Source organism: Silurus meridionalis, chromosome 15, assembly GCF_014805685.1.
Source record: "Silurus meridionalis isolate SWU-2019-XX chromosome 15, ASM1480568v1, whole genome shotgun sequence".
In the NCBI taxonomy this organism is placed as follows: domain Eukaryota; kingdom Metazoa; phylum Chordata; class Actinopteri; order Siluriformes; family Siluridae; genus Silurus; species Silurus meridionalis.
Window position 1 is genome coordinate 24,332,750 of NC_060898.1, and position 24,867 is coordinate 24,357,616.

Consider the following 24,867-nt stretch of genomic DNA (forward strand, 5'->3'; position numbering starts at 1 on the left):
ACTAAACACCAATCCAAACTTTAAACACCAATCCAATACAAACACTAAAACCAATCCAATACAAACACTAAACACCAATCCAATACAAACACTAAACACCAATCCAAACACTAAACACCAATCCAATACAAACACTAAACACCAATCCAATACAAACATTAAACACCAATCCAATCCAAACACTAAACACCAATCCAATACAAACACTAAACACCAATCCAATACAAACACTAAAACCAATCCAATACAAACACTAAACACCAATCCAAACAATAAACACCAATCCAATCCAACACTAAACACCAATCCAATACAAACACTATACACAAATCCAATCCAAACACTAAACACCAATCCAAATCCGAACATTAAACACCAATCCAATACAAACATTAAACATCAATCCAAAACAAACACTAAACATCAATCAAATCCAAACACTGAACACTAATCCAATCCAAACACTAAACACCAATCCAAACACTAAACACCAATCAAATACAAACATTAAACACCAATCCAATCCAAACACTAAACACCAATCCAATCCAAACATTAAACACCAATCCAATACAAACATTAAACACCAATCTAATACAAACATTAAACACCAATCCAATCCAATTTCACTTTCTCCTTCCTCGTGCGCGTGCTTGACCCGCTGGGTGGTGGAGAGTTACGCGCATGCGCTGTGGCGTCCATGCTGCGGCGCGCTCGCTGCCAAGGAAACGTGCGCGCGCGTGCACGCGAAGGAGGCGCGCCCCCTCCATCTGATCTTCAGCAAATCCGCTCCTGATCTCATCATCACCGGGTCTGTCTTCACCTGGAACCATGGAGAAGGTCCTCCACACAGACTGGAGCTCGTGAGGAGTTTTCCACCCAAAATCTGATGCTTCTGAACGAGATATAAATATAAATATAAATATATATATAAAGAGAGAGAGAGAGAGAGAGAGAGAGAGAGAGAGAATCACAGCTGCCGGTGAGTAACAGATGATTTTTCGGCTCTTTGATTTTGCATTTTAAACCGAGTTTTCATTCGTCGTATTTAATTGTCGGTTTATGACGTCATGCTTGTGATTATAAGGGGGGGGGGGTGAACGTGTCTGAGAGAGTAGTATCTTGATCTGTAGCGTAGAGTCAGTGACGTAATGGCTAATCTACATTAGTACATCATCATCATCACCATCATCTATATTATCACAATCATCATCATCATCACCATCAGCACCATCACCATCATCATCGTCACTATCATCATCACCACCATCATCACAATAACCATCATTATTCTCCTCATCAGCATCACCATCATCATCATCATCACCATCAGCACCATCATCATCATCATCATCACCATAATCATCATCATCATCCTTCTCCTCATCCTCCTCCTCCTCATCACCATCATCATCATCATCACCATCATCATCATCATCACCATCATCATCATCACCATCATCATCACCATCATCATCATCACCATCATCATCATCATCATCACCTTCATCATCATCACCATCATCATCACCGTCATCATCATCATCATCATCACCATCATCATCACCGTCATCATCATCACCATCATCATCATCATCATCATCATCACAGTCCTGAGTGTAAATTCGACCCTCAGTATTATTTATGTAAATATATATTTCATGTAGAATGCAGTATTTGATTTTGTTTACATCACGTTACACTTGTTAAATATAAACATTATTTTTGTCCAAATCTTTTCACTTGGATGAATGTGTCTTTAAAGAATTTTCTCAAATATGGTTTCAAGGCTTTTAATAAAAATAATACATATTTGATGTAAGTGAGAGATTTTAAATCAGAAATAAAAAAATAAAAGCTGTTTATTTTTTTGATTAAATTACTACAGAGATGTGAATCACTCGACCTGTTATCAGACATGTGTAAGACGTGAGAGACATGTGAGAGATGTGTGAGAGACATGTGTGAGATATTTGAGAGACATGTGAAAGACGTGTGTGAGACGTGTGAGAGACGTGTGGGAGACGTGTGGGAGACATATGTGAGAGACATGTAAGAGACACCTGTGAGAGATGTGTGAGAGATGTGTGGGAGACATGTGAGAGACGAGTGAGAGACACCTGTGAGAGATGTGTGAGAGACATGTGTGAGAGACGTGTGAGAGACGTGTGGGAGACATGTGAAAGACAAGTGAGAGACGTGTGGGAGAGGTGAGAGACCGGTAAGAGACACCTGTGAGAGACGTGGAAGAGACATGTGTGAGAGACATGTAAGAGACAGCTGTGAGAGACGTGTGAGAGACATGAGTGAGAGACGTGTAAGAGACACCTGTGATAGACGTGTGAGAGACATGTGTGAGAGACGTGTAGGAGACACCTGTGAGAGACGTGTGAGAGACGTGTAAGACACCTGTGAGAGACGTGTAAGAGACACGTGTGAGAGACGTGTAAGAGACACCTGTGAGAGACGTGTAAGAGACACCTGTGAGAGACGTGTAAGAGACGTGTGAGAGACGTGTAAGAGACACCTGTGAGAGACGTGTAAGAGACACCTGTGAGAGACGTGTAAGAGACATGTGTGTGAGACGTGTAAGAGACATGTGTGAGAGACGTGTAAAAGACACCTGTGAGAGACGTGTAAGAGACACCTGTGAGAGACGTGTGAGAGACATGAGTGAGAGACGTGTAAGAGACACCTGTGATAGACGTGTGAGAGACATGTGTGAGAGACGTGTAGGAGACACCTGTGAGAGACGTGTGAGAGACGTGTAAGACACCTGTGAGAGACGTGTAAGAGACACGTGTGAGAGACGTAAGAGACACCTGTGAGAGACGTGTAAGAGACACCTGTGAGAGACGTGTAAGAGACGTGTGAGAGACGTGTAAGAGACACCTGTGAGAGACGTGTAAGAGACACCTGTGAGAGACGTGTAAGAGACATGTGTGAGACGTGTAAGAGACATGTGTGAGAGACGTGTAAAAGACACCTGTGAGAGACGTAAGAGACACCTGTGAGAGACGTGTAAGAGACATGTGTGAGAGACGTGTAAGAGACACCTGTGAGAGACGTGTAAGAGACATGTGTGAGAGACGTGTAAGAGACACCTGTGAGAGACGTGTAAGAGACACCTGTGAGAGACGTGTAAGAGACATGTGTGAGAGACGTAAGAGACACCTGTGAGAGACGTGTAAGAGACACCTGTGAGACGTGTAAGAGACATGTGTGAGAGACGTGTAAGAGACATGTGTGAGAGACGTGTAAAAGACACCTGTGAGAGATGTGTAAGAGACACCTGTGAGAGACGTGTAAGAGACATGTGTGAGAGACGTGTAAGAGACATGTGTGAGAGATGTGTAAGAGACACCTGTGAGAGACGTGTAAGAGACACCTGTGAGAGACGTGTAAGAGACATGTGTGAGAGACGTGTAAGAGACATGTGTGAGAGACGTGTAAAAGACACCTGTGAGAGATGTGTAAGAGACACCTGTGAGAGACGTGTAAGAGACATGTGTGAGAGATGTGTAAGAGACACCTGTGAGAGACGTGTAAGAGACATGTGTGAGAGACGTGTAAGAGACATGTGTGAGAGACGTGTAAGAGACACCTGTGAGAGACGTGTAAGAGACACCTGTGAGAGACGTGTAAGAGACATGTGTAAGAGACACTTGTGAGAGATGTGTGAGAGACATGTGTGAGAGACGTGCATGAGAGACGTGTGATTGGCTAAATGCTTAAATCGATTTATTTTCCATGAGAATCCTGAACACTTCATGTTTATCATTTTAATAAAATATGTATTTCTGTGATTTAAAATAATATTTATTAAAATCTCAACATTATTCTGGCAAAAGCGTGCATTTAATAAACACAGTGAAAATAAGTTTAAGAGAAGGTGTATAGAATCTGCATATAAAAATCAATCAAATGAAATTAATGTAGTTTTGTGAGCTCACAGTCTTCTCAGCTTTATGCTGGTGGTTTCTCAGTTTTATGCTGGTGGTTTCTCAGCTGGTATCTGTTGGAGAAGCTACAGGTTATGCTCCATTCAGTGCTGTCTACCTTTAACTGTGATGAATCTTTCCTGAAGGATTAATGTACTTGAATATTCATAAATATTACAGAAGGTCCGCTTGATGAATTCACGACTGTACAGATGTGAGACTACGGCATAACCTCCATAAATAATTTACTCTAACACAACAGGAATTCAATCAATCCTGTATCTGAGCATGGCATAGAAAAGCCCCCAGAGATCACGTTCTCCAGAGGTATGAGTCATGAAGAGAAAAAGGAAGTGCAGGAGAGGATGTGTGTCAGCTAAAATCAGCTGTTCAAATGTTTTTACTCTGGACTCATCATCATCATCATCATCATCATCATCATCGTCATCACCATATCCATCATTCTCCTCCACCTCATCTTCATCACCATCATCATCATCATCATCATCATCATCACCATAACCATCCTCCACCACCTCATCTTCATCACCATCATCATCATCATCATCATCATCATCACCATATCCATCATTCTCTCCACCTCATCTTCATCACCATCATCATCATCATCGTCATCGTCATCACCATATCCATCATTCTCCTCCACCTCATCTTCATCACCATCATCATCATCATCGCCATCGCCATCACCATATCCATCATTCTCTCCACCTCATCTTCATCACCATCATCATCATCATCATCGTCATCGTCATCACCATATCCATCATTCTCCTCCACCTCATCTTCATCACCATCATCATCATCATCGTCATCGTCATCACCATATCCATCATTCTCCTCCACCTCATCTTCATCACCATCATCATCATCTTGTTCATGCTGAGAAAGTTTTGCTGAAATTTAGTCTAAACTTTTAGACAGAAGTGTATGGATTAAGTTCAGTTTTTATTATTGCAGCACTTTAATCAGTACGCAGCAGATTTACACAGTGCTGTAGTTAGATGTGTGTGTGTGTGTGTGTGTGTGTGTGTGTGTGTGTGTGTGTGTGTGTGTGTGTGTTTATAGTATTAGATGAAAATAGTAAAGTTACAGTGAGCTGTGATTCAGTCTGTGTGTAGAACATAAACATGTTTCTCAAACGTCCACTTTCACTTCAGCCACTTCTGGATTATTTTTGTGTATAATTTCAGTAAAGTGTGTTCATGTGACCGGATCATGAACCTGGCTCCAGGAACGCTCTCCAACTGGAAACCTGAGTCACAGCTTATTACTCCATCTGTGAGATGAAGGAAGGAGATGTAGAGTGGAGTTCAACAAAGTTTTCTTTTATAGTCCATTTGGGGATTTTTTTTACTAAACACAGGTCACTTCATTTATTCATCCATCCATCCATCCATCCATCCATCCATTTATCCATTCATTCATTTATTTATTTCACAGCATTAATTAATTTAATAATTCATTCATTCATTCTGCACTGTTTATTAGTTTCACATATTCACTCATCTGTCCATCAGTTAATGAATTCATTCATTCATCTTCACTAAGGTCTTTGTAGTGATCAGGCATCACTCCATTAATACACATGCAGATGAACCATAATAATAATAATAATTACATAATAATACTGTATTAATAATTCTAAACTATATTAAGGTGAAAGTTTAGAGATTATTATTAATAATAATCACAATAATATAAACACTTTGTCCTCCGTAGTACAGTGAGTTAACAGGAGTCTGTGGTTGCTAAGTAACAGAACACACTGAGTGGAAGGTTGAGTGTAGTACACACACACGTACACTGTTTATCTGAGATTTCTGAAACACACTTTAATGTGGCTCGGCCAATCACAGTTCAGATTTTATAATAAAACTGATGCGTTATTTCTGTATGATGATTAGAGGATTTGATTTGAAGGATAGTGTAGTGGGTGTAATCAGTTGTGGTGTAGCGTGTGGAGGTTCACATCTCTTTCAGTTCAGTCTCCACTTCTCCTCCTCACACCATCACATCACCAAGCAACCACACAGAGGGAAGACCTCACACGTTACCATGGAGACGGCCTCTCTGTCCAGGGCTGATAGAGTCTGTACACAAACACACACACACACACACACACACACACACACACACACACACACATGCGTGTGCATATATACATTCACACACACACACACACACACACATACATGCTCACACACATACATACATATATACATATATACATACAATTTAATTTAGATACTGCGGTGTGAGAGCGTTAAGTGCTTTATACGTCAGTAGTAGTATTTTATAATCAGTGTGAGATGTAATTGGGAGCAGTGTAGATGATTAAAACAGGGCTGATGTGATCATATTTTCTAGATCTAGTGAGGACTCTTGCTGCTGCATTCTGAACTAACTGAAGCTTATTTCTGCACTTACTCCAACACCCAGACAGTAAAGCGTTACAGTAGTCTAATCTAGATGTTACAAAAGCATCTACTAGTTTTTCTGCATCCTGTAACGACATCATATTTCTAATTTTAGTAATATTTCTAAGGTGAAAGAAGGAGATCCTGGTGATATTATTCACGTGAGACTCAAAGGAAAGACTCGGGTCAATAATCACACCAAGGTCTTTGACTGCTGTACACACTGAAACAGAAACACCATCCAGAGATGCTACAGAATCAGAAAGTTTACTTCTAGCTGCATGTGGTCCTAGTAAAAGTACTTCCGTCTTATCTGAGTTGAGCAGAAGAAAGTTATGAAGCATCCACTGTCTAATGTCCTTTACACACTTCTCAACATTGTTAAGCTGATCTCTCTCATCTGGCTTTGCTGAAATATACAGCTGTGTATCATCAGCATAGCAATGGAAGCGAATCCCATGTTTATGTATAATTTCACCAAAAGGCAGCAGATAGAAAGAGAAACGCAGTGGGCCTAAAACAGATCCTTGCGGAACACCAAACTTTACCTCAGAGAGTGTGGAGAACTCACCATTTACATCAACAAACTGATAGCGATCAGTCAAATAAGACCTGAGCCAAGAGAGAGCTGTTCCCTTTATTCCAACAACGTTCTCCAGTCCAGCAAGCAGGAGATGATGATCAATGGTGTGAAAAGCTGCACTAAGGTCGAGCAAAACAAGTAAAGAGACAAAACCCTGATCAGAGGCCAATAACAGTCATTTAGCACCTTAACTAGCGCCGTCTCTGTGCTATGATGAGGCCGAAATCCTGACTGATACATTTCATAAATGTTCTTCCTCAGTAGATGTGAGCAGAACTGCTGTGCTACAACCTTTTCTAGAATCTTGGAGATAAAGAGGAGGTTTGATATTGGACTGTAGATGGACAGCTGACAGGGTGAAGGTCAGGTTTCTTAATTAGGGGGTTGATAACTGCAGTTTGAAGGATTTAGGTACAAAACCAGTGCTGATGGAAGAGTTTATTATTTTAAAACAGGTTCAATTCTCTCTGGAATGATCTGTTTGAGGAAACTTGTAGGTGAGGGATCGAGAATGCAGGTTGATGATTTTGATGAGGAAATTAATGAAATGAAGTCGTTCTTTTGAATAGGAGTAAAACTTTGTAATTGATTGTTATAATGACACTGCTGTCTACAGGGTTATTTATTAAATAGTTTGGAATATTTCAATAGTGTGGATTTCTTTTGCCTGATGCCTGGTGGAGAAATATGCTGATCAGCAGCACTAAGAGATTTTCTAGAACTCAGCAGATTCTCCTTCCATGCTGTTTGAAATACTGTCAATTTTGATTGATGCTGTTTACGTTCTAATTTCTGAGTGGTCTGTTTTAAGGTGTGTGTATGATCATTATACCACTGTGCTGATTTCTTCTCCCTGATTAATCTGGTTTTAAGGGGAGTTACATCATCTAGGTTAGATAAAATTAGGTTCTATTAGATTAGATTAGATTGGATTGTGCAGGGTACATGTACAGAGCCAATAAAATGCAGTTCACATCTAACCAGAAGAGCATAAGTGGCCTATTTACAATAGATAACAGTAGATAAATAGTGTATGAGGTTTATAAATACAGGTGTGAGGGGGATTGATGTAGAGAAGGTGCAGTAGGTAAATATAGTAATATACAATATACTGTGCAAAGATTATGCATAGAAGATATTATACTCAAATGACATGATATAATTATGTAAAAGTATGAATGAATGTATGATGCAGTATATACAGTATAAATATCGGTGGAATGTACAGTAGAGCAAATGTAATTAAAGGATGTTGCGAAAGAAATATAAAATAAAAGAAAGAAAAAAATGTATATTGGTGTCAGAGAACCACCAGCCACGCCCCCCTCAAACTCTCAACATTTTTCTCCCTCCTATTTATTACCCGCACCATTTTCCCATCATGAGGTCCCTTTTAGAGAGCTCCCTCTCCATTCACTCAACGTCTGATCTCCCGCACACTTTCCCCACATCACCCGGACTTACTGCTCCCGTGCTTCCCTGTGCTCCTCGTTTTGCTCCAGTTAAGTTCTTTGTTCTTTGCACTCTAGTTTCATAGTTTCTGTTTGTTTGACTTTTGTAGGTTCAATAAAACTACACTTTGTTTTACTCCCGGTTTCCGCTGCCTGGTGATTCATGATAAGTGGATAAGCAATGCAACATACACAGAAAATCACAATGCAGTAATGAATCAGCTGTTTAGTGCAATGAATAATACACATCCCTGAGGAACCCCAGTGCTGAGGGTGAGAGTGGAGATGGTGTTCAGTCGGACAGACTGTGGTCTGTTCATAAGGAAGTCCAGGGTCCAGTTGCAGAGATGTGTGCTGATGTCAAGCTGTTTCAGCTTCAATATTGGCTTGGAATTGCTAATGGTGTTAAAATCTGAGATGAAATCAACAAACAACATCCAGGCATAAGTGTCGGGGTTGTCCAGGTGAGTCAGGGCAGAATGAAGTACCATGGAAACTGCGTCCTCGGTTGACCTATTTGGGCGACAGGCAAATTTGTATGGTCCAGAGTGGGAGGCAGACAGGCTTTGAGGTGGGTGAGGACCAAACTTTTGAAGCACTTTGCGATGACAGGGGTGAGTACAACGGGACGAAAAGCACCCAGTTCTGTAGTAGCGGAGTGTTTTGGCACTGGTACGATGGTAGCAGACTTAAAGCAGGTGGGGACAGTTGCTTGGGCCAAGGACAGATTGAAGATGTCTGTGAAGACCTCAGACAGCTGCTCCATGCATGTTCTTAGAGGAATGCCAGGGATGTCTCAGGGCCGGCTGCTCTCCATGCGCTCACCCTGCCCAGGGGAGCACACACTTCAAAGGTGTAGAGTGTGATCGGCTGCTCACCTGGTGATAGCTTTGCCTTGAGCATGGGCTCCATGTTCCCCTATTTAAAACAAGCGAAGAAGAGGTTGAGCTTTTGAGTAAGGGAGTGAAGCAGAACTGGTTGGTGGTGCCCCTCTGGGTGGTTTAAGGTCAGTGATGGCCTGAATCCCTTGCCACATGCATTGGGGTACAGCAGAGTTAAAGTATTCCTCGATCTGTTGTTTGTATACATGTTTAGCTTTGCAGATTGTCCTCCTCACATTGACCCTAGTGACCCTGTAGGCCTCCCGGTCTCCAGACCTGAAGGCTGGGTTGCACGCTTTGAGCAGAAGATGGACCTCCCGGGTTCATCCAAGGCTTCTAATTGGGGAACACTATGATGTTCTTTTGTGTGGTCATCCGATCCACACACCTGTTCATGTGTTCAAGATCAGAGTTCGTGTAGATTTTGATGTTGGTGACTGAGTCAGTGGTGGCCTGTGCACCAAATTCACTCCAGTCTGTTTGTAAGAACTGCTGCTGGAGAGTGGCGTCAGCCCCATCCAGCCAGACTTTAACAGTCCTGTGCTCCTCCTCTGTTCTTACCCATGCATGCTGCTTCTCTCTTAGTCAGAAAATGGTGCACCCTTCGAGCTCCAGCAAACTGTTTGGGATGCCTATGTTGAGCCAAGTTTCCGAGAAGACCATGATGAGTAATACATTTTTAGTTTCATATCCTGAGTTCATCTGTTTTGTTCACCAAGACCTGAACATTTGTGAGAAAAATACAATTAAGCTTTGTTCGAGATGGGTTTAGCCTTAGCTTAGCCTGAAGTCCTCCACATTTTCCTCGTTTATGTTTACGGTCTCTGTGCTGGCACTGGACACTGGACAGTTCCGGTCGGGATAAAGGGCTCGCTGTGCTGCAACTTCCTTACGAGTTCTGGTGGCATCTGTGAAAATTAAGCCTGGACAGAGTTTGTGCAGATAAGGCCAATATCCAAGAGTGACTGTCTGTCAAATGTTATACTCGCATAACTGAATCGTGCGAACACGCAGGAGAATAGTGCGTAAATATGCACAAATACGGCAAATCGGGAGACAGGCTGATGCCGCCTCGCCATGTGTATGTGCTGCCACATCACCCGGAGTGTAACGGAGTGTAAAGTGTAGAGTGTAACGGAGCATTGATTCTAGACATAGAAGTGGCTGGATTTGTAATGAAATCTGCAAATTCTACGAGAAAATCAAAGACGGGCCCCTGGGGGTCTATAAATAAATAATTAATTGACTGACTAGACTTGCTTTACACTAAATATTTTATGTTGGTGTAAAGAACTTTAAATGTGTTACATTTGTGTTAAGGTTTTTTTTTACATACTCATACACATACACATTTACATATACACACACACACACACACACACACACACACACACACATACACATACACACACACACACACACACTCACGCATATATACACACACTTACACATAATCATACACATTTACACACACACACACACACACACACACACACGCACACGCACACGCAACACACAAACACATGCTCACACATACATACTCATACATATTTACATACACTCACACATATATATATACACACACACACACACACACACACACACACACACATTTATACATAAACACATACACTCACACACCCACCCACACACACACACACACACACACACACACACACATTAACACATACACACATTCACATTCATCCCAAAGGTGTTCCATCACACCATCACAGTTCAGTGAAAGAAGGTAGAAATATCACTGATGGAGTGTAGCCTAGAAGAACCTGTTGCCATGACGGCTGTGGTGCAGGAGGAACTGCTGCTATAGCAACCAAAAACAGAACAGTTTTTTATAAGCCATTATGGTTTAAGAAACAAGACTCTACACACACACACACACACACACACACACACACACACACACACACACACACACACACACACACATTTTTATTTTATTTTATTTTAACACCCAGGTGTGTGTGTGTGTGTGTGTGTGTGTGTGTGTATGTGTGATTGCAGCCATGCCCCTGGTGAAGCGGAGTATTGAGCCCAGGCACCTGTGTCGAGGAGCTCTTCCTGAAGGAGTGACCAGTGAGCTGGAGTGTGTGACCAACAGCACCCTCGCAGCCATCATCAAACAGCTGGGAGGACTCAGTAAGCACCACCACACACACACACACACACACACACACACACACACACACACACACACACACATACAAACACACATGTATTTTTAATTAATCCCTAATTAAAAATCCAGAGGTGATGGGAAACTTTGGGAGGAACCAGACTCCAGATGGAACTCATCCTTACCTGGATCACAGTGGAGTTCACACATCATCTCTCTGCTATTTGAGAGTCCTGTTACAGGTGTAAGGAGAGAGGAGGAGGAGAAGTGATGATCTCATTGAGCAGCATTGGAGGCAGGAACTGCAGAAATTTTTCCAGAATTTTTCTGTGACAAATCAAATATTTCTCACAGAAAAGTATTACATTAACACATGTTTATTCCCTTTGTGTGTATTGGAACAAAAAACTAATTTGACATAATGTCACACAAAACTCCAAAAAATGGGCTGGACAAAATTATTGGCACCCTTAACCTAATACAGTGGTACCTTGACCTACGAATGCATTGATGTACGAGTTTTCCGAGGTACGAGCGGTCGCTCGGTCGATTTTTTGCTATGTTATGCGAGCAAAAAATTGAGGAACGAGCACAAAACGCCGCTGCTAGATGGCAAAACGAAGCCAGAAAGCGAAGATTGTGACGAAAATTAAGATAAGCAAAGAAGAAAAAGTAAAAATTTTAAAAGTTTAGGGACACGTAGTGTACAGGAGTGATAGAGAGAGTAGCAAAACATCGAGTCTTTCCTCCGCCTCCGCTTATCACCTCTACCAGGACTCTCATACTGGAAGGGTGCCTTTTTACAACAGCAGTCTTAAGATCTCTCCACAGGTGTTTAATGGGATTTAGATCTGGACTAATTGCTGGCCACTTCAGAACTCTCCAGCGCTTTGTTGCCATCCATTTCTGGGTGCTTTTTGAAGTATGTTTGGGGTCATTGTCCTGCTGGAAGGATCTCGGACGCAAACCCAGCTTTCGGACACTGGGCCCAACACTGCGCCCCAAAATCCTTTGGTAATCCTCAGATTTCATGATGCCTTGCACACACCCAGAGGCAGCAAAACAACCTCAAAACATCTTTGAACCTCCACCATATTTGACTGTTGGTACTGTGTTCTTTTCTTTGTAGGCCTTATTCTGTTTTCGGTAAACAGTAGAATGATGTGCTTTTCCAAAAAGCTCTATCTTGGTCTTATCTGTCCACAAGACGTTTTCCCAGAAGAATTTTGGCTTACTCAAGTACATTTTGGCAAACTGTAGTCTTTTTTACGTCTTGGTGTCAGCAGTGGGGTCCTCCTGGGTCTCCTGCCATAGCGTTTCATCTCATTTAAATGGTGACGGATAGTTCGCGCTGACACTGATGCTCCCTGAGCCTGCAGGACAGCTGGAATTTCTTTGAAACTTGTTTGGGGCTGCTTATCCGCCATCCGGACTGTCCTGCGTTGCAACCTTTTCATTTTTCTCTTCCGTCCACGCCCAGGGAGATTAGCTACAGTGCCATTGGTTGCAAACTTCTTGATAATGTAGCGCACTGTGGACAAAGGCAAATCTAGATCTCTGGAGATGGACTTTTAACCTTGAGATTTTTCCACAATTTTGGATCTCAAGTCCTCACACAGTTCTCTTCTGCTCTTTCTGTTGTCCATGCTTAGTGTGGCACACACAATACAAAGACTAAGTAAACTTCTCTGCTTTCTATCTTCAGGTGTGATTTTTATATTGCCCACACCTGTTACTTGCCCCAGGTGAGTTTAAAGGAGCATCACATGCTTGAAACAATCTTATTTATCCACAATTTTGAAAGGGTGCCAATAATTTTGTCCAGCCCATTTTTGGAGTTTTGTGTGACATTATGTCAATTTAGCTTTTTCCCTCCTTTTTTTGTTTTGTTCCAATACACACAAAGGGATTAAACATGTGTACAGCAAAATGTGTTAATGCAATACTTTTCTGTGAGAAATACTTGATTTCCTGGAAAAATTTCAGGGGTGCCAACAATTTTGGCCATGACAGTATAATAGACATATTATAGATATATATGTATGAATCGGTTGTGGAAAGTCCACATGGTCGACATTCTCACTGATGATCTGATTCTCAAGCGGTTTGATCAAATCCACATATTTCCATATATCAGTGTTCAGTGTAGAAATCGTTCCTCTTTTTGTGATCAGTTCAGAAACACTTCACATATTTTACATTCATGAACTTAAAACATTACTGGAGGTCCCCTCGAGCATCAACAGCATCAACTTCTTCAGCAGTTTGAGCTACAGGAGCTCGTTTCTTAGATCGGAACCACACGGACCAGCCTTCACTCCTCACGTGCATCAATGAGCCTCGTCCCCCACGACCCTGTCGCCGGTTCACCACTGTTCCTTCCTTGAAGCACTTTTAATAGTTACTGACCACTGCAAACCAGGAACATCCCACAAGAGCTGCAGTTTTGGAGACGCTCTGTTCCAGTTGTCTAGACGTCACAATTTGTGACTCCTCAAATCCTTAAGCCCGTTTTTTCTGCTTTTAACATCAACTTTGAGAAGAAAATGTTCACCTTCTAATAAATAAATCCACCCCCTAACAGGAGCCATGATGAAGATCATCAGTATTCTTCACTTCACTGCTCAAAATGTTATAATGTCAATGTTATTTACATGTGTTGTATTTAGCGACGTACAAAAGTGCTTTGAGTCTCAATCAATGAATAAATCTGCACTTGTGCACTGGATTACACACTAAATCAATCACAATATAACTCTTGAATTCTACAAGCTTGGAAAATGCTAATTTAAGTGTTTCAGGAAGATGAAGGTCTTCAGTCGTCGCTTAAAGATAATCAGGGACTCCGCTGTTCAGACATCTAGGGGAAGTTCATTTCACCACCTCGGTGCCAGAACAGAGAAGAGCCTTGAAGTGTACTTACCTCTCATTCTGAGAGAAGGTGGTACCAGTGGAGCAGTGCTGGAGGATCTCAGACAGCGTGGTGCAGTGCGAGATGTGATGAGGTCTCTGAGGTAAGATGGTGCTGGTCCATTTTAGGCTCCATTTTAGGCATCATCAGTGTTTTGAATCTGATACGTGCAGCTACTGGAAGCCAGTGAAGGAGCAGCAGTGGGGTGGTGTGGGAGAACTTGGGCTGATTGAACACAAGTCGTGCAGCTGCATTTTGGATCATTTGCAGTGGATGAATAGCGTTCAGGGGAAGACCTGCCAGCAGAGAGCTGCAGTAGTCCAGTCTCCAAATCACAAGAGACTGAACAAGAACCTGGGCAGCCTGTGTGGAGAGAAATGATCAAATCCAAAGAAGAAAGATGAAGAGAAGAAATCAACAAGAACGAGCAACATTAGTGACATGTTATAATGTCATAATGTTATAATGTCAATGTGTGTGTGTGTGTGTGTGTGTGTGTGTGTGTGTGTGTGTGTGTGTGTGTGTGCAGGTAGACATGCAGAGGACATCTTTGGAGAGCTGTTTAATGAAGCGAACAGTTTCTACATGCGTATGAACAGCCTGCAGGAGAAAGTGGATCTGCTGGCAGTCAAGGTCACACAGCTGGACTCCACTGTGGAAGAAGGTATTAATAATTAATACACATAAATGTTCACTTCACAGTTTTACAGCAGCATTAAAGTCAGGATGATGTTCAGATTCAAAGCTTTTGTACAGAAGGTGCAGGAGCTCAGGATTCGTTTCTGTTTGTGTTCCTCAGTGTCTCTGCAGGACATCAACATGAGAAAGGCATTTAAGAGCTCCACCATCCAGGACCAGCAGGTGGTCTCCAGAAACTCCATCCTGAACTCAGTGATGGAGATGTACCAACGCTGTGACAAGCCTCCTCCTCTGAACATTCTTACTCCATACAGGTGTGTGTGTGTGTGTGTGTGTGTGTGTGTGTGTGTGTGTGTGTGTGCGTGTCCCCTGTTCACTCACAGCTGCATGGTAATAAAATTTAAACACATGGAAAGTTTAAGCTAAATCATTTCCTAATAAATAAATTCCTGTCAATCACAGCAAAACGATCCAATCCCAAGGGGTGGAGCTAAGAGTACTGAAGCTCCGCCCACCCACAGAATCAGATTTCTGCCTGTATAAATGTGGTGCAAAGTGAATGCTGAGGATGGAGGGATGGAGGAATGTGATTACTGTGTTACAGAGACGACAAGAAGGACGGCCTGAAGTTTTATACAGATCCATCATACTTCTTTAACCTCTGGAAGGAGAAAATGCTGCAGGCCACTGAGAACAAGAGAAAGGAAAAGAGGAGACAGAAGGTGTGTGTGTGTGTGTGTGTGTGTGTGTGTGTGTGTGTGTGTGTGGTGTGTCATGTGTCCTACATTTGCTCATCTCTCTCTCTCTCTCTCTCTCTCTCTCTCTCTCTCTCTCTCTCTCTCTCCCTTTATCTGTATGTAACTTGCCATCAGCTCTCTGATTCCCCCTGCTGTCAGGATGCACTGTGGCACTCGCTCAGCTAACAGAGGGAGGAGAAAAGAGAGAGAAAGAGAGAGAGTTCAAATAAAAGAATATTATTGACCCTTTTAGTCTGTCATATATGCAATAGCTTAAAATTGTCCTGAGTTTTAGACGTGAGTGTGAGTTTTAGACGTGAGTGTGAGTTTTAGACGTGTGAGTGAGTTTTAGACGTGTGAGCGAGTTTTAGACGTGAGTGTGAGTTTTAGACGTGTGAGGGAGTTTTAGACATGAGTGTGAGTTTTAGACGTGTGAGCGAGTTTTAGACGTGAGTGTGAGTTTTAGGCGTGTGAGGGAGTTTTAGACATGAGTGTGAGTTTTAGACGTGTGAGGGAGTTTTAGACGTGAGTGTGAGTTTTAGACGGTGAGGGAGTTTTAGACGTGAGTGTGAGTTTTAGACGTGAGGGAGTTTTAGACGTGAGTGTGAGTTTTAGACGTGTGAGTGAGTTTTAGACGTGAGTGTGAGTTTTAGACGTGTGAGCGAGTTTTAGACGTGAGTGTGAGTTTTAGACGTGTGAGTGAGTTTTAGACGCGTGAGTGTGAGTTTTAGACGTGTGAGTGAGTTTTAGACGTGATAGTGAGTTTTAGACGTGTGAGGGAGTTTTAGACGGAGTGTGAGTTTTAGACGTGAGTGTGAGTTTTAGACGTGTTAGTGAGTTTTAGACGTGAGTGTGAGTTTTAGACGTGAGTGTGAGTTTTAGACGGTGAGCGAGTTTTAGACGTGAGTGTGAGTTTTAGACGTGTGAGGGAGTTTTAGACGTGAGTGTGAGGTTTAGACGTGTGAGTGAGTTTTAGACGTGAGTGTGAGGTTTAGACGTGTGAGTGAGTTTTAGACATGATAGTGAGTTTTAGACGTGAGTGTGAGTTTTAGACGTAAGTGTGAGTTTTAGACGTGGAGTGAGTTTTAGACATGAGTGTGAGTTTTAGACATGAGTGTGAGTTTTAGACGTGAGTGTGAGTTTTAGACATGTGAGTGAGTTTTAGGCGTGTGAGCGAGTTTTAGACGCGTGAGTGTGAGTTTTAGACGTGTGAGGGAGTTTTAGACATGAGTGTGAGTTTTAGACGTGTGAGCGAGTTTTAGACGTGAGTGTGAGTTTTAGACGTGTGAGGGAGTTTTAGACGTGAGTGTGAGTTTTAGACGTGTGAGTGAGTTTTAGACGTGAGTGTGAGTTTTAGACGTGTGGAGTGAGTTTTAGACGTGAGTGTGAGTTTTAGACGTGTGAGGGAGTTTTAGACGTGAGTGTGAGTTTTAGACGGTGAGGGAGTTTTAGACGTGAGTGTGAGTTTTAGACGTGAGTGAGTTTTAGACGTGAGTGAGTTTTAGACGTGAGTGTGAGTTTTAGACGTGAGTGTGAGTTTTAGACGTGTGAGCGAGTTTTAGACGTGAGTGTGAGTTTTAGACGTGTGAGGGAGTTTTAGACGTGAGTGTGAGGTTTAGACGTGTGAGTGAGTTTTAGACGTGAGTGTGAGGTTTAGACGCGTGTGAGTGAGTTTTAGACATGATAGTGAGTTTTAGACGTGAGTGTGAGTTTTAGACGTAAGTGTGAGTTTTAGACGTGTGAGTGAGTTTTAGACATGAGTGTGAGTTTTAGACATGAGTGTGAGTTTTAGACGTGTGAGTGAGTTTTAGACGTGAGTGTGAGTTTTAGACGTGTGAGTGAGTTTTAGACGTGATAGTGAGTTTTAGACGTGTGAGTGAGTTTTAGATGTGAGTGTGAGTTTTAGACATGTGAGTGAGTTTTAGATGTGTGAGTGAGTTTTAGACGTATCAGTGAGTTTTAGATGTGTGAGTGAGTTTTAGACGTGAGTGTGAGTTTTAGACGTGTGAGTGAGTTTTAGACGTGATAGTGAGTTTTAGACGTGTGAGTGAGTTTTAGATGTAAGTGTGAGTTTTAGACGTGTGAGTGAGTTTTAGATGTGTGAGTGAGTTTTAGACGTGTGAGTGAGTTTTAGACGTGTCAGTGAGTTTTAGACGAGTGCAGATGGTGCGTCAGCTGTCGCTTCGTTCTGCTGCTCTCTGTAAGCAGCTGATCTGTGGGCTGAAATATGGAAGCACCTGGTTTGAGTCACTGAATGTTTTCGTGAACAGCACCATCACCATTAACTCCATTAAAGTCCTGAAATCGTATCTTTTCTGTGATTTCACTCTTCATGTTGCTGTATTTCCTTCTGTAACAGGAAGCTCTGAGACACAGTGTGGACTGTTTTTCTTTTATCCTCCTTGTTGTTGTGTCATTGTTAGCAAGAGCAGAAACACCTCGAAGATCCGACTCGGGAAGTGAAAAAGGTTCGGAAAGCTCGAAACCGCCGTCAGGAGTGGAACATGATGGCTTACGACAAGGAGTTTCGTCCAGACACTCGTCTCACACCGTCTCCCTACCATGGCGTCTCGTCTGAAGGCTCCTTATCTCCAGACAGGTCTGAGATTTTCACAAAAAAAGGAAATGATGTTTTTTTAGTGGGAGGTGGAGCTTAGATTATAGCTTTGGACTTTGGATTGAAAGGTCATGAGTTCAAATCCCAGCCACTCCAAGCTACCACTCTTGGGCCCCTGAGCAAGGCCCTTAACCCAGGAGCTGCTCAGGTGTATGAATTAGAAAAATGTAAGTTGCTCTGGAAAAAGGCGTCTGTTAAAGTCAAGTCAAGTCAAGTTTATTTGTATAGCGCTTTTCACAACAGACATTGTCTCAAAGCAGCTTTACAGAAATCAACAGTCAAGGTGAATGGTGTGTGTTTATCCCTGATGAGCAGCCGTGGCAACTAAATGATGTAAATGTTTTAAATAGCTGATTTCAATGAACCAGGATTTCTACCTGTTCTAACCTCCATCCTATTGCTGTTTTCTCCCCTCACAGATCTGGAATGTCAGATGAGCACTCGTACCCCACCAGCCCCAACCACCCTCAGGATACAGGTGGAGCAGGAAGTGATGGGAAGGAGACCGGCCCAACTCAGACCCAGTCACTGGACCGAGCGTATCGTCCCCCTGCCTCCACCTCCGCCAGCACACGCCAGCACTCACTGGGCCGTGTGCAGCAGCATCATGGAGCTCCACCTCCAGACCCCTCTCTAAATGGCCCCCGACCTTCTGCTTCCAAAGATTACAGGTACATCAACATCAACTATCTTCTCTTCTCATGCACAGTAGTGCACAAATGTCTCTGATCATTTGCACACTGAAACTTATTTCCACTTCTTCCCCTTTTATTTTCCAGTGGCCATCAGATGCAGGAACATTTCATTCCTCCTGCTCCTCCTCCTCCTCCCCCAATAATCCCCTCAGCTCAGACAGCCTTTGACAGCACTTCTGCTCCTCCGGCTCTGGCACCGGGTTCGGTGTCGGCTCTGTCCCGTCCCTACAGCCCATCTCCTCCCCCTGCACTGCCCTCAGCTTACGTCCCGTCTCCTTCCCACTCTGTGAGTGGTGGAGGTCCTCCGGTAGCCCCGCCCCCACCACCTCCTGGACCTCCCACGTACGCTCCATCTCCGGCCAGAGCTGCTGCTCATCCACCTGGAGAGGGAACGCTGCCCAGGAAGGGCGCGGTGCCTCTGATCCCCATAAGTGATGCTCGCAGTGACCTGCTGGCTGCCATCCGCAGAGGTGAGTGTTTACAGTGAACAGGAACAATGCAGCAAAGATTTGATCTTCCACAACCCTCTTCAGTACCGTTCTAAAATACTCACAATGTCTTCAGATCTCCTTAAGTTCAATTCTGCTACTTTATGGTCACTCTTAGCTTTAGGACCAGTGTGAAAATTCAGTCCACCTGAAGTTTAGTGTTTAATAAAAGCAGGTCAGCCATTTTGAAGACCACTTTCATTTCCTCCAATTTATTGATTATTTTAATTGTATTAATAACATTTAGAAATGCTTTTCTGTGCATCACGGCTCTAACGAGTAATTATTTGAGTTTTTTGAGTTACTGTACTTTTCCTTTCAGCTCTAAATATTCTCTTCTGATCCTCTCTCATTAGTGAGACATCTCTGGCATCAGAACAGACTCTTATTGGATGTTTTTTGTTTACTGAACCATTCAGTGTAAACTCTACAGACTGTTGTATGTGAAAATTCCAGAAGCTTCAGAAAAACGTCTTATTTAAAGAGTCTGAGATTTTTTCTCCATTTTGATGTTTATTGTGAACATTACCTGAAGCTCTGCCACCTGATTGTCTCTTTGGATAATTGCATTAATGAGCAGGTTTTTTTTATCTTAATTAGTTTAATATGAAGTAAATTGTTTATTAATAAATAAATAAACTATATTATTGTATATTAGTCTGATTCTGCTGTTTGCTTTCCTTACCAGGGATCCAACTACGTAAAGTCCAGGAACAGAGAGAGCAGGAGGCCAAGAAGGAGCCGGTGGGTAACGACGTGGCCACCATTCTGTCTCGCCGCATTGCTGTGGAGTACAGTGAATCAGACGAGGACTCGGAGCCCGAGGAGAACGAGTGGTCCGACTGAGGAGAGGCTCTGACCTGCAACGTGCTCTACACAATGCTGCTGCTTTCCTACATCCGAACCCACTCTCCTCATACAGACAGACAGATTTATGTAGAACTGTAGAAGAGTAAAAGAGAAGCAGTAAATGATTAGTGGAAATAAAGCAGGAGTGAATGAGAGGAAGAAGGGAGTGTGCAATAGACAGGAAAAATGGAAAGACAGAATAAGAGAACAGGAAGAATGAGGGTGAAGAATGAGAAGTTATTGATCATACAGTGTGAAGTGTAAAATACAAAAAAAAATCTCTCTTTGTTTGTTCAGAACTGCCAAAAAAATCTTTCTGCATCGTGTGTTTGAGTTTTGAGTTTTTGTCCAGAGAATTATAAAGTGTTACACATTTCTTTGCAGTCGTCACCAAAAACATCCTCTTAGTAGTGATAAATACACACACACACACACACACACACACACACACACACACACACACACACATACATACACACACACACACACATACACACACACACACACACACACACACACACACACACACACACACACACACACACACACCTATTCACTTTATATAAAGATAAGAAGCATGATAGAGTTACTGCTTCCACTACAGATCTCTCCATGATCTCTGTCTGTTTATGTGCTACTCTCAGTATATTATTATGATTATTATGATGATGATATACGTTGAATACTGAATACTGAATACGTCGCTCTGCAGTACTATAGTGAGAACCGCTGTTCTGTGATCCTAATGAAACTCTCCACAACTCAGTTAACAGATTGTCTATTTGTCCCCTTGTTTACGTGTTGATGGTGTTGTGATGAGTGTTGATGAAAACGTAGTGACTCGTTTCTCCTGCGTAATCGATTCTTATCGACGTTACTGAATCACAACCTGAAAGTCAGGACCTTGTTTTTTTTTTTTCTCTGTAAAATGTATAAATAGAGACACCATTTAGTGATGGAGTGTGTATAGGGAAGACTGAGCTGGGGTGTGTGTGTGTGTGTGTGTGTGATTGAGTTATTTATGTGTGAAGTGTATGTTGTGATATCTGTCCCACACACCTCCAGCTGTTCGATGTATACATAACTAAATATTCGCACATCTGGACTCAGCTCTGCAGATGTTGTGTGGTGACTCGTCTTTACCATGTCATTCATGACTACGTTATTAAAGTGTTTTACAGATTGATTGTATAGATTTTTGTAACGCTGCTTGTAAGAAGAATTTAAGTATCTACATTTAAAAAGATTATTTATCACATGGAACAAATTATAGATCAAATATGCATGTGTGTGTGTGGGGGGGGAATAAAACAAAGTAAAAGTATTATAAATTATTCTCCACATCTGTTTTTTTTTTTGTTTATCTGATATTTGCTGAAAGCAGCTTTCCTCAGCACCCAATGTCCATCATTACAGTTCCATCAGTGTTAATCAGACTGAAATGTGTCTCTAATTAGTCAGAGGTGATGTGGTGAAGAGATGAAGAGACCTAGAGATCAACCAGACTCAGAAGGAACACAAGTGGTGTAGTATATAAATTGTATTTTGTGTGTGTGTGTGTGTGTGTGTGTGTGTGTGTGTGTGTGTGTGTGTGTGTGTGTGTGTGTTCAAGTCACACAGTACTGATTGTGTTGAAATGATGTTCATTGGTCTTATAATCACAGCAGAACTTCTTACAGAATCCTACTGAAATCAAACACTGCAGTGAAGATCAGAGTTCAAAGTGTTTTTGGTGAATCCTCAGTGTGTCCATGCTGAAGATCCACAGCAGTTAAGAGGATGTCAGTGGAGAGAAGCTTACAGTAGACATCTGGAACTCTTACCTGGTCTGTTCCTCTTTATGTAATTACCATAAAGTTAATGATGATACTTGGGATTTATTTCTCACTCTGAGGTCTGAAAGTGTGAATCTGTTTATTTGATTTCCACATGACAACAAATAAATCTATTTCACACTTACAGTTCACTTTTCTATGAAAACATTCATTACAACTTCACACTGAACTTTTCCTCCTGAAATACTGAGATCTGGGACGTGTAGAGTATCTCTAACGGATCATTTCTGCTTCCTCCAGGTGATTCAGATCCGCTAGAACTCTGTCAGTTTGCAGCTATTTACTGTTTGATGTTTCCTTTGCAGTTATAAAAGATTCTGTTACTGCAGTGATAATGATCAATAAAAAGACATAATATGAGAAAAAAGAGAAATGTTTTGTATCTGAGGAACATCTGACCCTAACCCTAACCTAACCCTAACCCTAACCCACTATCAACATCATATAAACAAAGCTAACATTAGCTGGTTAGCTAGCTTAGCAATACAAATAATGTTTCCTCAGAGAATTCTCCTTACACATGCTCCTGAGTGTTACCTGCAACCAGGAGAAGTATGGTGATAAGTTCAACACAGCAGAAGAAGATCTCAAATGAATGAGGTTTCTGTACACACCTGTTTTAGTCTCCGGTTCCACAGTTTTTACCATCACAATTACAGTCGCAATTTCTGAATGTTTCACAAATCAAAACAAAAAAAATGGTTTGTGAGAGAACCAGGACAGAGGAGTTCCACCAAAGCCTTCAAAATACAAATCTCTCCCCTTCTGCTTCTCCAACCAAACACAGAAAACAGGGGAAAAACAGTACTGACCTTCTACAACTTCCTCCAAACACTCACACTTTAATCTGTATTGTTGTAGTAGATGTAGGTGTTAGTGTAGGTGTTGTGTTAGATGTTCAGCAGCTGAAGGTGTTGATGTAGTTGTGGTGTAGATGTAGATATTAGTGTAGGTGTTGATGTAGATGTAGATGATGGTGTAGATGTTGGTGTAGATGATGGCATAGATCAGGGGTCACCAACCTTTTTCAAACTGAGAGCTACTTCTTGGTTACCGATTAATGTGAAGGGCTACCAGTTTAATACTTCTGAAATTACCTTTAGTTATATGTTATGATTAATAATTAATTATATTCATCTATATCTACTCATCTATATTTTAATAGTCATTTTTTAATTCACACCAATGCAAGTGTGATTTTGTCAGAGAACCACCAGCCACGCCTCCCTCCAAGGTTCTAACTCTCACTCAGCCTCTCCCTGCTCTTATCACCTACACCTGTTCCCCATTACCTTTCCCTTTATAAGATAGATAGATAGATAGATAGATAGATAGATAGATAGATAGATAGATAGATAGATAGATAGATAGATAGATAGATAGATAGATAGATAGATACAACTTTATTGTCATTGCATAGTACAGGTACACAGCAACGAAATGCAGTTTGGCATCTATCAGAAGTGCAAAATGTAGCAGTCGTGCAAAAGTGCAGATAAATATCTAGCATATTTACAGTGCAGATAACTATCTGGCATATTTACAGCAGTGGTATATATATGAAGTATATACAGTGAATAAATATAAAGGCTATTTCAGTGCAGAGATGTGTGGACATTCAGAAGTACAGTGAATAAATATAAAGGTGTACAGTAATTAAGAAAAATGTGCAGAAATGAAAGGTTACAGATCACAAGATTATGGCATTAAGGAGTAGCAAGCTGAATAAACAGTCTACTATATATAAAAAAAATATATATATATATATATATACACATACATTATATACACAGATGAATGTGAAATGTTGGGCAGAATGTACAGTAATGATAAATATACATACAGATATAAAAAGTGCAGATGTAATGAGGAGTGAAAAGATATAATATGTAGTATGTACATGTATTGTACAGAGGTTATATACAGTCTTTTGTTTATGTTTGTTTTGTAGTGATTTAGCGGTGTAGTGTTGAGTTCAGTAGTGTGATGGTGGATGGAAAAAAGCTGTCCCTGAACCTGCTGGTTCTGGTGCGCAAGTTCCTGTATCTCCTTCGTGATGGAAGGAGGTTAAACAGTTTATGACTGGGACGTGAAGAATCCTTGATGATGTTGTGAGCTCTGCGCAGACATCTGCTGTGGTGAAGGTGTTCAATGGCAGGTAGTTGGGTGCCAGTGATGCGTTGGGCGGTTTTGACCAGCCTTTGCAGTGCTTTACGTTCACACACAGTGGAGCCTCCGTACCATACAGTGAAGGAGTTGGTCAGGATGCTCTCAATGATGCAGCGGTAGAAACTTGTTAAAATCTCCGGGGACAGAAGAGATTTCTTGAGACTTCTGAAGAAGTACATGCGTTGTTGTGCTTTTTTTTATAAGGTCCCGATTCCACCTCAGTCACGGTCGGATCTACTCATTGCCATGAGAGCTACCGGACGTCCTACCACTAGTATTCCTCGTATTTCCATGCTCCTGGCTCCACTTCGGAGGAAGCCTCAAGATTTTCATTTACCAGTTCACACTGGTGATCATCCCTGAACTACCCACGTTACATAACATCTCCCATCTCCTTAAGCCTCTGACTTGTATATGTTAAGACTAAATAAAGACAAGGTTTTTAACCATACTCCAGTTTCTGATAGATTGTTTAAATTAAATTCACGTTTAT

General features: G+C 41.8%; 1 protein-coding gene across 1 annotated transcript; it reads left to right on the forward strand.

Annotated features, from left to right (window-relative positions):
* Positions 1-755: 755 nt before the first annotated feature.
* si:ch73-362m14.4 (wiskott-Aldrich syndrome protein family member 3) lies at positions 756-20,899 on the forward strand. Its single transcript, XM_046867057.1, has 9 exons — positions 756-982; positions 11,323-11,457; positions 14,875-15,009; positions 15,145-15,298; positions 15,589-15,706; positions 18,145-18,320; positions 18,758-19,009; positions 19,118-19,503; positions 20,210-20,899. The coding sequence occupies exons 2-9, from the start codon at positions 11,325-11,327 to the stop codon at positions 20,365-20,367; spliced, it is 1,512 nt and encodes a 503-aa protein (XP_046723013.1). The 5' UTR covers positions 756-982; positions 11,323-11,324; the 3' UTR covers positions 20,368-20,899.
* Positions 20,900-24,867: the final 3,968 nt, after the last annotated feature.

Coding starts and splice junctions, on each gene's coding strand:
- si:ch73-362m14.4 (XM_046867057.1), top strand. CDS start 11,325: ATGCCCCTGGTGAAGCGGAGTATTGAGCCCAGGCACCTGTGTCGAGGA. Junction 11,458..14,874: donor CAAACAGCTGGGAGGACTCA/GTAAGCACCACC, acceptor GTGTGTGTGCAG/GTAGACATGCAGAGGACATC. Junction 15,707..18,144: donor AGGAAAAGAGGAGACAGAAG/GTGTGTGTGTGT, acceptor TGTCATTGTTAG/CAAGAGCAGAAACACCTCGA.